We start from the raw sequence: 14378 nt of genomic DNA, 5'->3' as shown, positions 1-14378 counted from the left end.
CATTTTTTTCCAAAAAAAAAAAAAAAAAAAGATAAATCCACATTCTGTGGGAACCAACCTCATCGAAATCAACCCCACACTCTGTGGCAATGCTCCGAATCAGATCAGATGCAGAAGTATCCGCCGATAAGATCAAGTCACGACCGGAATCAACGAAATCAGCAATGGATTTCGAATCCAAAGATCCTCCAAGCCCTTTATAAACAATAAAATGAGATATGAACAAATCGATTCCAGAGATATAAAACAAAATTATCGATCAAGAGACAGATCGAAGGATCTTACGCTCTGTCGATGGGGCGAAGATGATCAGCCCATCGTACAAGTACTGGCCGTATCGTTGAAGAGCGAGCTTTGAATCATCAGCTAGCTTGAAATCGAGATCAAATCCACGAGACTTGAGAGTGTTGAAGAAGATAGAATGAGAGGACTTAAGTGATAGATCATCGAGAAGAACCAGAACTCGCCGATCCGTCGGATTATCGACGGAGAAGGAGAAACTAAGTAAAGGAAGAAGGAACAAAGAGATCAACGCGACGGATCTCGAGAGGTTCATCATATTTTGGTTCCTAGGGTTTTTTCACGGCTGTGGAGTGAGTGTGACCACTAGAGAGAGAGAAGAAGAAGAAGAAGAAGAAGAGGAAGGAGACTCGACGATGGTTGATCGTAGCACCAGGCGTTGACGATCACGTACTTTCGAACGACGCCGTTTCTTTATTGCTTATTTTAAAAAATGGGCCAATTATAATATGCTTTATTGGGTTTTGTAATGGGCTTACATGAGAATTTATATGCTTTATTGGGTTCAATAATGGGCTTAAATGAGAATTTATATAGATCAGGAGGGTTGCTAACCATATTTATGTTTTCCTTTTGCTTTGTAATAGTTAAAAAAAACCTTTTACATAATTTTAATTAGAAATCATCATGACGGATTTAGGTTTACATGATTATAAACTTTAATTAAATATATTATTTAGTTTAAAAGTAATTAATACATCTACAAAATTTTGGTGTTAAATTGTTAGTCACTCCGTGGCCAAAATTATTCATGATGCATTATTATGAGCAACAACAAATGTTTTAGTGATATCGGAGTTAATATCAATTATTCAATCTTATATATATACACGGTATGTAATTTAACAATAATCTATGACTATAACAGGTGATGATAGATTAATTAGACCGCAGTACCGCACATATGATGGATCAGTTAGACCACCTTGTTGCAAATTATTTACGGCAGTGGCAAGGATTCTAGTAGTAAAATCAATTCTTCTAAACTTTTCTTGACGTGTACTAATGATATTAATTATTTACTTAGGTGACAAGACGACAAAGGAATAATTATAATAGCGAAACCATAACGCCATAATATTATCAACTCCAAAGACGGGCCCCTCTATAAATAAACAAATCAGAGTGATTATTAACTAAAGTCGTACGTACGTTACGTAAAACGGAGATCGGCTTTCTTCGTTCCAGCCAGTTGACTTACATTTAACAAGTTATATATTTCGTCTGATCATTAGAGATCACCGGAATTATTTTACGTAACTACGGAGACAGACAGCTAGCGAGATAAGAAATCAAGACATTTACAAAATTTTGTATATGATTAATTTGGTGATTTAATTTACTTCATATATAATTTGGTGATTAATGGTTATCGGTTAATTTGATGTTTTCCATCCTTGAAACCATTTAAAAAAATTCAATGATTTCCTCAGTGAAACTTAATTTTTAATGTCTTGGCTCACCATTTTATAACTTAATGTATTTGTTTTTATCAGAGAGCAGGAAGAATATATTACGTACTGACGGAGATTGCATGAGAAGGAATCAAGAAAATGTTTTTCATACCATATTATATATATAATTAATAGACAAAAATTTCAACAACAGTGGTCCAATTTTCGAGTTTTACGATTAAATGGTGATTATCTCTGACCGCCATCATATAATGTAATCTTTGAATGAACATATATATTTTATGGCATCCACTAGCCACGGGCCTCGTTATCCTTTTGTCGCCTTAAATAATAGAGTTATCTTGAATTTTAAAACTGTTTAGCTATGATGTTTGTGGAAACATGAGTGATAAATATGATGTTCTTGTAGGACGTTATAGCCGATAACTGTTTAGCTCCGATTGTCGCCTTAAATAACGATTAACCAATTAAACTTTATAAGCTCTATATTATTAATGGTGAACCTCAGTTTTGTTTTTCTTTTCTCCTTCAGTGATCGATTGTACGTAAGGCATGTGATGGATCAGTTAGTAAAGTAAGATCAGCTGGGATTGATTAGATAATGTGACCAATTAGTTACGAGCAATCAAAGACATGATGATATTCATGAATAAATGAATGAAGATAGTAGGGTTAGGTTTAAAGAAAAAAAGGAAATGATTGTGTGTTGAATTATTATTACTCGTTTTAAGAGTTTGATTTATATACGTGGGCTCTATGCTTCTATATATATATAAAAAAAAAAGCCTATAATTGCATTCGGTAGTTTCATCATAGAATCAAAACACTTACTTATATTTCTTTTCTCCTAAAGTTCTATTTTCTTCTCCATCAAAACATACATACATATTTATTTCTTTCACTAGTAGCATATGTATACATATTACTGGTCAATGTTAATTACTAATATATTTAAAATAAGATAAACAAAATATTACTGGCATGTGATCCACCATCTCCAACGTGAGTCCGATCATGTGCTGATTAATTTGGTCATTTTATATATGTTCCTCGAAAGATTTTTGCTCAATTACACATGATCATACTATAATTATCATAAATATTTGTAGGACAATTGAGGTGGTAGATAGATCTCGCGACAATGAACAATAATCTATCCATATTAATGCTAAAAATACAGACAACTATTTTTATCAAAAAAATAAAAATAAAACAGACAACTATTTTTTTAATTTTCTTTGTCACAATCATTATATATGGTTTTGTTTGTTAGTAGCTACTTATCACATAATATAATTGGGTTTTATATTTAACTGAAAACCAAACAACCATATTTCAATTGCGTTTATATGGTTGATTCCTATCTCTGTTTACTTTTCACTATACGTCACGTTATGTTTTACAAAATCTTGTTCCATTGTTCATCTTACACATAAATTAAACAAATAAAATTACATTACTTCTAAGTCTTATATCCGCATATCTATGCCTATATTATTTGCATAATCCATTTAATATGTTTTTTTATACATGAATTTGTGTTCTTTCTTCTCTTTTTTTTTGTTATATCCATTTAATATGTTTTTTATATGTTAAGATGAATTTGTGTTATCGAACTGAAATATGGGATTCTCAAAGTAAAAAAACAAAAAAAGACTCGGACTGGTCTTTACTCCATATCTCAATATGGTCAGCCATTGACCATCGTGCACTGCACTCTGTTCAATCTATAAACAAAAACAATCTACTTATTAATTAAGGATTTTATAAAATATTCTCTTTTTTATTTTAGTTTATGTATCGTTCCTATAACAAAATTTTGGATTAAACGCCATATGTAAAACTAAATTAATCAGCACATGTAAATATCTTTACCGTTTTCTTATTTAGTAAAAAATTTTGATGATGAAAAACTAAATTAAATATATTTCATAAAATTTGTTTTTTATATGTTTTTCTCGGAAGAGATTTTTTTGTTTATATGTAAAATTTGAATATCAATTAAAATAAAAAGACAAGGATATACACTGAAAATATCAACTTCTACAAACATTGATACTGCCATAATCCAATTTTAATCAGTGTCCAACCATTTCTTGCGATAATACCGCATCTCTGCATATATTTAATTTACTAATAGTCAGTTGTCAGGCCATGTGCACCAGTAAAAGCAAACAAAAAATGCAACTCACACGCAAGGCGGTTGAACTGTATATAGAGTAGCAATATGGTATCACTAAAATATTCCCACACTTCTTCTAGAATGTTTATACACTTCTTTAAAAGCTAATCAAGATTTAATTTTAATTACAAAAACATCAAATTTTAATTACTTATTTAGTAAATTACCAAATTTGAACCTAAATACATGATTCAGCTAAAAATCAGATGTCTATTTGCTCCATCATAAATTTTCCTTGAATATAAGCTAACTTTTCTTTAAAAGAGAATTTTAGTTTTATGTTTAGAACTTGTATAAAGTATACATGAGTTAAATATAAATTGTATAAAGTAAAAAGAAAATCTACACTTTAAATTTAAAAGTCAACATTTAGTCATTTTATTAAAATATGAGATTAGCTAATACTAATTACTCATTTTATTTAGTCTTACTCATTTAGTCATTTTATTTAGTCATATATTTATGTCATTACTTTTTTTCTTAATTTGTTTTATCACCTAATACAACTTTTAGACTACAATAAATGTATGTTCAATATCAATTATTTAATCTACAAATAATGATAGAAATCTGACTATAAATAAGTAAGTAACGCATATGCTGCAATGACCATAGAAACCCATCCATCAACAACAAAAAGAATTACAAAAACAAATCTCTCGAAATTTAAACAAGTAGCCAGCCAACTGAAGAAGTAGTGATGCATATCACAAAACCACATGCCGCCATGTTTTCCAGTCCCGGAATGGGCCACGTCATGCCGGTGATCGAGCTAGCTAAGCGTCTCTCCGCTAACCACGGCTTCCATGTCACCGTCTTCGTCCTTGAAACCGACGCAGCCTCCGCTCAGTCAAAGTTCATAAACTCAACCGGCGTTGACATCGTCGCTCTTCCTTCGCCGAACATTTCTGGTTTAGTGGACCCGGAAGACCACGTGGTGACCAAGATAGGAGTCATTATGCGTGAAGCCGTTCCAGCCCTCCGATCAAAGATCGCTGCCATGCATCAAAAGCAAACGGCTCTGATTATCGACTTGTTCGGCACAGATGCGTTATGTCTCGGAGCGGAACTAAACATGTTGACTTATGTGTTTATCGCTTCCAACGCGCGTTATCTCGGTGTTTCCATATATTATCCAACTTTGGGCAAAGATATCAAAGAAGACCACACAGTGCAAAGAAACCCGCTCACTGTACCGGGGTGTGAACCGGTTAGATTTGAAGATACTTTGGATGCATATCTGGTTCCGGACGAACCGGTGTACCGGGATCTGGTTCGTCACTGTCTGGCTTACCCAAATGCTGATGGTATTTTGGTGAATACATGGGAAGAGATGGAGCCCAAATCATTGAAATCTCTTCAAGACCCAAAGCTTTTAGGCCGGGTCGCTCGTGTACCGATTTATCCGGTCGGTCCGTTATGCAGAGCGGTACAATCATCTAAGAACGAACATCCAGTTTTTGACTGGTTAAACGAACAACCGGCTGAGTCGGTTCTTTATATCTCATTCGGGAGTGGTGGTTCTCTTACGGCTAACCAGTTAACCGAGTTGGCGTGGGGACTCGAGCAGAGCCAGCAACGGTTCGTATGGGTGGTTCGACCACCGGTTGACGGCTCTTCGTGCAGCGAGTATTTCTCGGCTAACGGCGGTGGAACCAAAGACAACACGCCAGAGTATCTACCAGAAGGGTTCGTGACTCGTACTTGCGATAGAGGTTTCGTGATCCCATCATGGGCACCGCAAGCTGAAGTCCTGGCCCATCGGGCCGTTGGTGGGTTTTTAACCCACTGTGGTTGGAGCTCCACGTTGGAAAGCGTCGTTGGTGGCGTTCCGATGATCGCATGGCCGCTTTTCGCCGAGCAGAATATGAATGCGGCGTTGCTCAGCGACGAGCTAGGTATCGCCGTCAGAGTGGATGATACAGAGGAGGCGATTTCTAGGTCGAAGATTGAAGTGTTGGTGAGGAAGGTTATGGCTGAGAAGGAAGGTGAGGAGATGAGAATGAAAGTGAAGAAGTTGAGAGACACGGCAGAGATGTCGTCGAGCATTGACGGTAGTGGTTCAGCGCACAAGTCGCTTTGCAGAGTTACGAAGGAGTGTCAACAGTTTTTGGAACGTATCGGGGACTTGGCACGTGGTGCGTAGAATTGGTCAATGTTTTCTAGCTCTTTTTAGTGGTTGAATTTACATGTCGTTTCCTAATTAGTGTTTTTTTTTACATTGTAATAGAATAATCGGTTGTTGTAATGTAAGGATGTTTCTAGTTTTGATATTTCTCAGCTAATTTTCCATTGTAATATTAAAAAAGACGGTGTTGTTGTGAAAGAAAAAAAAAAAAAACATCTTGTAATATTAATAATTAAAAACCACTGTTACGTTTCAGTTTTTCGAATAGATGAGACAACAGTAAAACTATGTTATAACTTACAAGACATGTGAATTAGTCTTCTTTTGTTACCGATGTTCGAATACAAGACTTAATCCTACTGATCGCCCAAAACATGATATGGGTTTAACCGGTTGAGAGACCGATTCAGGGCAAAGATAAAGAATTATTCTCCTCGCTATATATAAAAGAAAAAGAAAAAAAAGAATAAAACGACGTTTAGATGATTAACCTGTTACAGGAAAACCTCTATATATTAATACTCTATAAATTAATAAACACTATAAATTAATAAATTTTGCTAGTTTCAAGTCGGGACAGTGTCAAAATTAACAAAATTCGATAAAATAATAAAATAATATTTTTTTTGAAATCCCCATATAAAATATGGTTCCGATAATATCATATATTAATAATCATGTAAATATATATATATATATATATATATATATTTAGATGCTGATATAGTAAAGTATGTTTTTCTTAAACCTCATATATATAAAACAATTGTTATGTTGTATCTTCAAACTATAATGATATAAAATATTCTATAACATTTCATAAAACAGCTAAAATTTTTTAAAATTTTCAATTTCTAAATATGCATCATTTACATTTTCATAGTTTGATAGACTATTAAAATACGAGAATAGATATTCTTATTCATAAATTTGAATATTTATGTCATATGTATAAGTGAATTTGTCTATAATATTTGTAATTCATTGTCAATAATATTTTTTAATTATTTCACATTCAATTCCAATACCATAAAATTTACAACATCCAAAATTCTTATCTTATTTTGCAAAAATTGTCTCAATTCATTATTTTTATTAAACTAAACAATTAAAAATATACCTATAAATTAATAATTATTTATTTACACTATAAAATAATAATTATTAATTTATAGATAAATTAATATTACTATAAATTAATAAAATATCTTGGTCCCAAAACATTATTAATTTATAGATATTTTAGCGTACTTTAAATTAGTCTTCACAATTTAACAATCAAGTCGACAACGATGTTCTAATCTGACTTTAATCATATGCTGAAGTCTAATCTGACTTTAATCATATGCTGAAGTCACATCTAGCTGACCTTCTAGATAAAATCATAAACTAATAATAAAACTTTCGAAAAGAACGGTAGTTTGTCATATCTTATTCGGTATTTAATCTAAATAGCTCACTGTAATTGCTTTTTATTGGAGCACCAAACCAGAAGAAACAAGAAGGCTACATCGACTGGACGTGACATTTCCTCTACCCCTGCTTTTTCTGTTACACTGGAAGCACATATAACGAATCAAATAAATAAAACATACTCCCTCTATAAGACATAGATGGATGTTTTGACACTTTTACACATATTAAGAAAATTTTTAGTTTTTATTTATAAATTAATTTATAATTACTTTTTGGTAGAGAGAAAAATATAAACCAATAATAATTCAAAATTTTAAATATTTTCAATGATTACTTCTTGAAATTTACAAAACATCAATTTGTGTTGGATAAAAAAATATACCAAAACATCAATCTTTATCGGACAGAGGGAGTATAATTTATTATGACGACAGATTCCAAACATTTTATAATTAGAAACAAGAACATGCATATACCAGACACACATTATGCCATAATGTCAGATGCCATTTTTATCATATATATTTCTTGTTATGATTATCTGTGATTATTCGTGTCATTATATCCAAAATAAAATGTGGAAAATTACTAAATGATAGGACAATATTGCGTGGTTTGAATCATTTTTAATTTTTGCACTGACTAAATTAGATCAAACTAATTAACTTATGTTACATATAGTTATATATATATATATATGATCCTTAGCAGGCCCGGCTCAAGTTTTTCTTGAGCGTGGTGCAATTTTTTTTTTTTTTTAAGTATTAATTGTAAATTTTATAAATTTAGGACCATTTTTGTCAAAATATTGAACATTGAAGACTCTAAACCTTATAATTTTTTTTTTGAAAAATTGCAACCCAGTGCAAAAGCACCGTTGGCACCGCATCATCGCCGGCCCTGATCCTTAGATTTCTAGTTTATGTAATTATGAAAACTATATCAGAAAGATTTGACAGTCATAAGAAATAGTGTTAGATTATATTTACACGGTTTTCATTTAAATTTTTGAATTCAATAATTAATTATATTTATGTAAGAAACTAATAACAATTAAGTCTTCCTTAAAGTTTTTGGCCTGAAGGAATTTATGAATTTTTCCTACATAGAGAGCTGTTCCTGCATCCATATTGTTTCATGTTTTCTGTAATACCTAAATTAATGGGCTTACTATATTATTCTCTTTACAAAACGGCCCAAATTTTGAGCTCATATAATTAAACTAGCTAACGACAGTATCTTATTATAACCGGCTGAAATTAAGATAATAGTCAGTGAGTCCTAAATATAGATAACCGGATGTAATTTTATCAAAACACAGGACATTATTACAACCGGCTTAAATAACCCAACAGCGCATAGCCAGTTGGCCCAGTTCTTTTAACCTAATCGACACGATGTCATCACCTCTTCTTATCTCAGAATTTTTGCGAGAGAGATAGTTCTCGCGGGTCTTTACATTTCAGTCCAATGACTAATGTAGTTTGGTTCAGTTCTGTTCCGCATATGAGAGATCGCCAAACCAGCTGTGTGTTTTGCTACGGTTAAATGAAAGAAGCGTTGAGCTGAATTCAAAATTAAAAAACGTCCATTAATTAAAAAAAAAAAACTTTTTGAATTAAGAAAAACACTTATCGTGTTGTCNAAAAAAAAAAAAAAAAAAAACAAAAAAAAACACTTATCGTTACACTTATCTGTTACGCGATATAAAAAAATTGATCAGCATGTGCTAAGTGCTACTATTATCGGAAACGGACCAATAATATAATCAAACAAAAAGAAATGCCCGTGGATTCAAATAAAGCCCACTCCAGTGTTGTTGGATGTAAGACAGCTTAATTTTATTCCGACAAGATTTTTATTTTTGTGTTAGCTAGAGACGAATGTTGCCGCCACAGCACGACACTTGGTTTTAGATTATCGCTAAGTAAAGTAATTTGTCACTGATAACAATTTAATAAATGAATTTATGATTAACACCAGTTGTTGTCATGTGTTTAAAGTTGGTCCATGTACCATGTTTTGTAATTTTGTACGAGAATACAGCTCGAAGTAATATATATACAAGCGGATGATGAGGATCCACGTGACCTATCAAATTTTAGTACGGTTCTTTTTCTTTATTCTATTTCTAGTGATGAATGTTTATACTATAATTTTCATCTAAGTTTATACTTAGAATCTTTTTACTTATTAGTATCTTAATAACCAACAAAGTATAGAGCCCTTTAATTAGCCTTGGTGGTGTTACTAGCTTTCAGCTTTACGGCAATCGACAACGTTTTCCGAAAAATGTTGAGTTTCCATTAGAGATAAATTATTGTTAATAATTATAACAAATTATGCTGTAGTGTATATATACAGATACAACATTCTGTAGTATCATTTTTAGAAGTCTTAACGAAAACGAATGTCATTTATATTCAACTTTAGGATTTATCTACTAGTAGTAATGTAGTATTAGTATATATATCAGAAAAACCCGAAGTTCGTCCCCCCTATAGATCCGATTAATATAATATATTTGCAGTGAGTTTTGTTAGCGTCGATTTTTTTTAACTAGGCTCGGTAATTGCTTTGATGATTTTAACCAAATCAGTCCAAAATAGCATCCACTGGGTTTCCGAGAAATCTACACTGGGAGTTAATTAATTAATCACTAAACAACACCCTAAATCGTGGCGTAACTTAGGGGTCATTAGAACTGGTATAAATTAGCTAGTGACATTTTTCATGCCGTTTCCTACTTTATTAGTATTTTTGAAATTTTTGATATATGACATTGCTATTTTAACCAATACTAACAGCTGTCAAAAAAACAATTTAACCAATCTAACAATAGGGACGGATCCGAAAATGTACCTGATTAGTTGATTTGATATTTACTGTATTTAAAAAAAAACTTGGATATATTCATTAAATAGGTGTGTTTATATAGTTCTACGCAAACCCATATATATATATATATTATATGAATGTTCAGATTAAAGAAAAAAATAAAGTGTTCAAATTAATCAGGATTTGGATCTAATCTAAAGTCTAGTTGTACGAAACTTAGTCCCTATACTTATGTTTGCATTTCCAAATGTTTAGGATAGAATTTCGGATAGAATCTCTTACATCATGTATTTTTGGATTCAGGAACCCTGCAGTAGTAAAGACTAGCTCTTACTCCCACCGTTTTTTTTTATTATCGTTCTAAAGTTAAAATTTTATGTCATAATATTTGTCGTTTTAGATTTCCAATGCAAATGTTTGATAAATATTCTAATTTTATCCAACTATTTTAATGTTTTAACCAATCAAAAAATTAAAAAATCTAGTAAAAAGTAATAAAACAATAAAATTAATGATTTTTTTAATATGTGAAACAACCTTAAACGACAACTAATAAAAAACAGAGGAGTACTAATTAAGTTTATTAGTTAATTATATTGCTAATTAATCAATCAGTCGCCACCCCAGTCAGAATATAATACGATAGCTAGAGTACGAATTTGTTGATTAATTTGATAGATTAACTTTTGATTAATTATTAAAGTAGCAAAAACGTATGGAATCTTTCTACACAATTATCTATCTGTTACGCAAAGCACTAGGAGAGTTGGAAGTACGGGAAACAAGGAAGGCCGATGTTGGGATAAACATGACATTTAATTCTTTTAATCATTTTGCTTTACTGATAATTAAACCGGATTAGTTTATTGAAAAGAACATTATTATACTGTTAACAAGGACAAATAAATCGTAAGTCCCAACTCAAAAGCATATGAGAAAAAAGAATCTATCATGTGCCATATGCGCATCTTCTTTCACATATAATGTAAAGTATTATTTATCTTCTATTTCTTGTTTATGTAATATATATAAACCCTTATATAGGTATAAACCCTAATGGACGAGTGTATTGATATTATCGTTACTTTCAAACTAGAGGTTGACATTGGTGCTTAGGTTTGAATCCCCATCTCACACATTAATTACCATTTTTGTCTTTTGTTTTCAATCCCATATTAAGACAGTAGTAAACAAACCTACGCAAAACTCCAATTCTTATCCATATCTATCGTTCGCATAGGACCATATCATATATATACGTTTAATGTAAAAATGATCTTAGTTGCACAAGTCACTATACGAACTTAAATTAGCCACATCTATCGGCTTAAAAGTCTATATATATATAAGACTACATCTCGCTTAATGGTTAAGACATTAAGATAATACAATTTTACAAATTAAAGTTGGTGAATGTCTCTGCTTTTTAAGTTTTTAGTTTTTGTGTGACGACAATAATGTAGAAAGCATTTCTCAGCTAACATAAATAAGAAAATACTGGAATTTCTCAATTGAAAGATATTTCCAGACATCGTTTATGTTTTTATTTTATTTTAAATAACATGTTATATAAAAAAAGGGAACATACTGAAATCAGACGGTGGAAAGGCTAAAGAACAATACTCACTAACCATGCGTTCTTTAGATATCGTGATACTGGCATACCAACCTGAGAGTTCCAAAAAGAAAAAAAAAAAAACTATATAGCTAAGAAGATTTACCCAAAAAATTCCATCACGAAAAATAAAACAAATCATAATCAATCAATGGTAAGTAAGTGCCTATCTGTTTGAATTATACTTTATGGATGTTGAATTGTTGATGAATTGAGAGATAAAAGTCAACTATCTCTTTAAACGGCTGGTATTAATTAACACAGCAGTTTAAAGATTTCACAACTCATTAGTCTACACACTAGAAGAAAACAGATTAAAACTAACAGGCATATATGTCAGATAACCGTCGGAAACACCCATTACTGACCAAAAACTGACAGATTAAGTCCGTTGGATCTAAATTGTCGGAAAAATTATTCTGTCGGAAATCCGTCGGCAATTACTAACAGAATTTCCGACCAGGTATTACCGACGAATTGTTGACAGAAATTTTACCAATAAATTTCTGACAGTCGTTTTACTGACAGATTTCTGACGGCTAAAGGTTCGAAAATTTCTCGTTATACCGACGGAATAACCGACGGATTATATAAATAATTTAAAAAAAAATTAGAAAAATAGCATAATTATACAATTTTAATTAAATACTAAAAATATTTATTATCTAAATGCTTAAATAATTAAATTCAGAAGTTTAAAAGTTTTAGAAAATATATTCTAAAAACCCAAAACAAGAAATTGTTAAAAAAAAACTAAAAATTGTTCCAAAAAATAACAATATATACTTAACAATATTAAAAATTCATAATATACATTATATACTTAATTGAAAATAAATGAAATCAAAATTAATAAAATGCATAAAACCAGTACTTAACAATATTAGAAACAAGAAATTGTTAAAAAAAACTAAAAAATTGTTCCAAAAAATAACAATATATACTTAACAATATTAAAAATTCATAATATACATTATATACTTAACTAAAATAAATAAAAGCAAAATTAATAAAATGTATAAAATCAATACTTAACAATATTAGAAACCATTGTAAAAAACAAACAAAATATATCAAAAAATTATAAAATGTATAAAAGACTTATACCCATCCCTATAAAAACTAAACAAATTCATCAAATCCAATTTATCAAAACCAAATCATCAAATCCAGTAAAACCCAAGTCTAACCAATCTAACACACATCTCTTACAAACCAATTCATCAAATCAATAACACCTAAATAGAACAAACTATCAAACCTAACAAATCTATCTTATTCCTAAGAAATCTAAGAGAACTAAGCAAATCTATAAAAAAATATAAAAATGGAACTTATCTTATAAGAAGTTGGAAAGAGTGGTAGGAGAGACTAGCGAGATTTGAAGGAAGTAATTTTCGAAGGTTAGCCATAGTTGGAGAGAGGATTTCAGAAAGATTTTGGAAAAAATAAAAACAATCTAGGGAGAAGAAGATGAAGTGCTTTGGTAATATCGACGGTACTGACAGAATAATTGAAGGATAGCTCGTCAGTGATATCTTAAAAATTTTCATTTCCCGCTTCTCAAATTTCTTTGTATCTGGTTCGCGGGCAAAAAATTTGATACCCGTCGGTTATTTCCGACAGATACCAAAATTTTGTCAATATTATATTCGTCGGTTTTCTGTCGGTTATTTCTGACGGATTACTGACAGATTACCGATGGATTTAAGATTAAATCTCTTAATTTCATAATTTTTACTCACAAATATGCATATAATATGTATTATATACTAACCATGAAATTATTTGTGATAATAAACATCTATATGATTAAATTAGAAAGAAAAAAATTTCAAAGACAAATGACAAATACTTACCCATAATATGTAATACCACACCATAAGTACTTTAAGTAAACAACCTATTTTTCTATAAAAACACAAATTTTCAAGAATGTTGTTTAAAAAAAGAGTAGTTAGGCATTGAAAACTCATCTTTTATACATTACTTATAAAAAAAATGCATTAAGAAGCTAAGTTAGGAAGATTTTACACTATCCACATATAAACCGTCAGTTATCCGTCGGATATTTCTGACGAATTACCGACGAATTACCGACAGATTCAAAAAATACATACCAAATTTTGACACATTCGACGAAAAGTTTATATACGTCAGTTTTCCGTCGGTTTTTTCTGACAGATTACCGACAGATCAAAAATCACCGATAAAAATTATATATTTGTTGGTAATCCGTTAGAAAAACTAACGGATGTTATTCGTCAGTAATTTTCTGACGAACAACCGACAAACTAATCTTCTGTCAAATATTCGTCGGTAAATCGTTGGTAATTACCGACGGATTAGTACCGTCAGTAATTCCGTCAGTTATCGCCTTATTTTCTTGTAGTGACAAGAAATTAACAAAAGTCCTTNAAAAAAAAAAAAAAAAAAAAAAGAAAAAAAAAAAAGAAAAAAAGAGCTACGTATGTAAGTTAATTC

General features: G+C 31.0%; 2 protein-coding genes across 2 annotated transcripts in view; one reads left to right on the top strand and one right to left on the bottom strand.

The window, feature by feature from the left end:
• Positions 1-681, bottom strand: part of LOC104727367 (dolichyl-diphosphooligosaccharide--protein glycosyltransferase 48 kDa subunit) — a 3398-nt gene extending 2717 nt beyond the window's left edge. The window contains exons 1-2 of the mRNA XM_010446450.1: positions 286-681; positions 59-195 (exon numbers count right to left, since the gene is read on the bottom strand). Of these exons, the coding sequence (XP_010444752.1) occupies positions 59-195; positions 286-559 (411 nt within the window). The 5' untranslated portion in view covers positions 560-681. The remainder of the gene's footprint in view (positions 1-58; positions 196-285) is intronic.
• On the top strand, positions 4506-6292 carry LOC104729103 (UDP-glycosyltransferase 72E3). Its single transcript, XM_010447994.2, has one exon. The coding sequence runs from the start codon at positions 4598-4600 to the stop codon at positions 6041-6043; it is 1446 nt and encodes a 481-aa protein (XP_010446296.2). The 5' UTR covers positions 4506-4597; the 3' UTR covers positions 6044-6292.

The sequence above is a fragment of the Camelina sativa genome, chromosome 11 (assembly GCF_000633955.1).
Source record: "Camelina sativa cultivar DH55 chromosome 11, Cs, whole genome shotgun sequence".
Lineage (NCBI taxonomy): Eukaryota > Viridiplantae > Streptophyta > Magnoliopsida > Brassicales > Brassicaceae > Camelina > Camelina sativa.
The sequence above is the reverse complement of the archived record's forward strand: the minus strand, read 5'-3'. Positions and strand labels throughout refer to the sequence as shown.

What these genes read in the sequence shown, in the direction of transcription:
- LOC104729103 (XM_010447994.2), top strand. Translation starts at nt 4,598, where the DNA reads ATGCATATCACAAAACCACATGCCGCCATGTTTTCCAGTCCCGGAATG.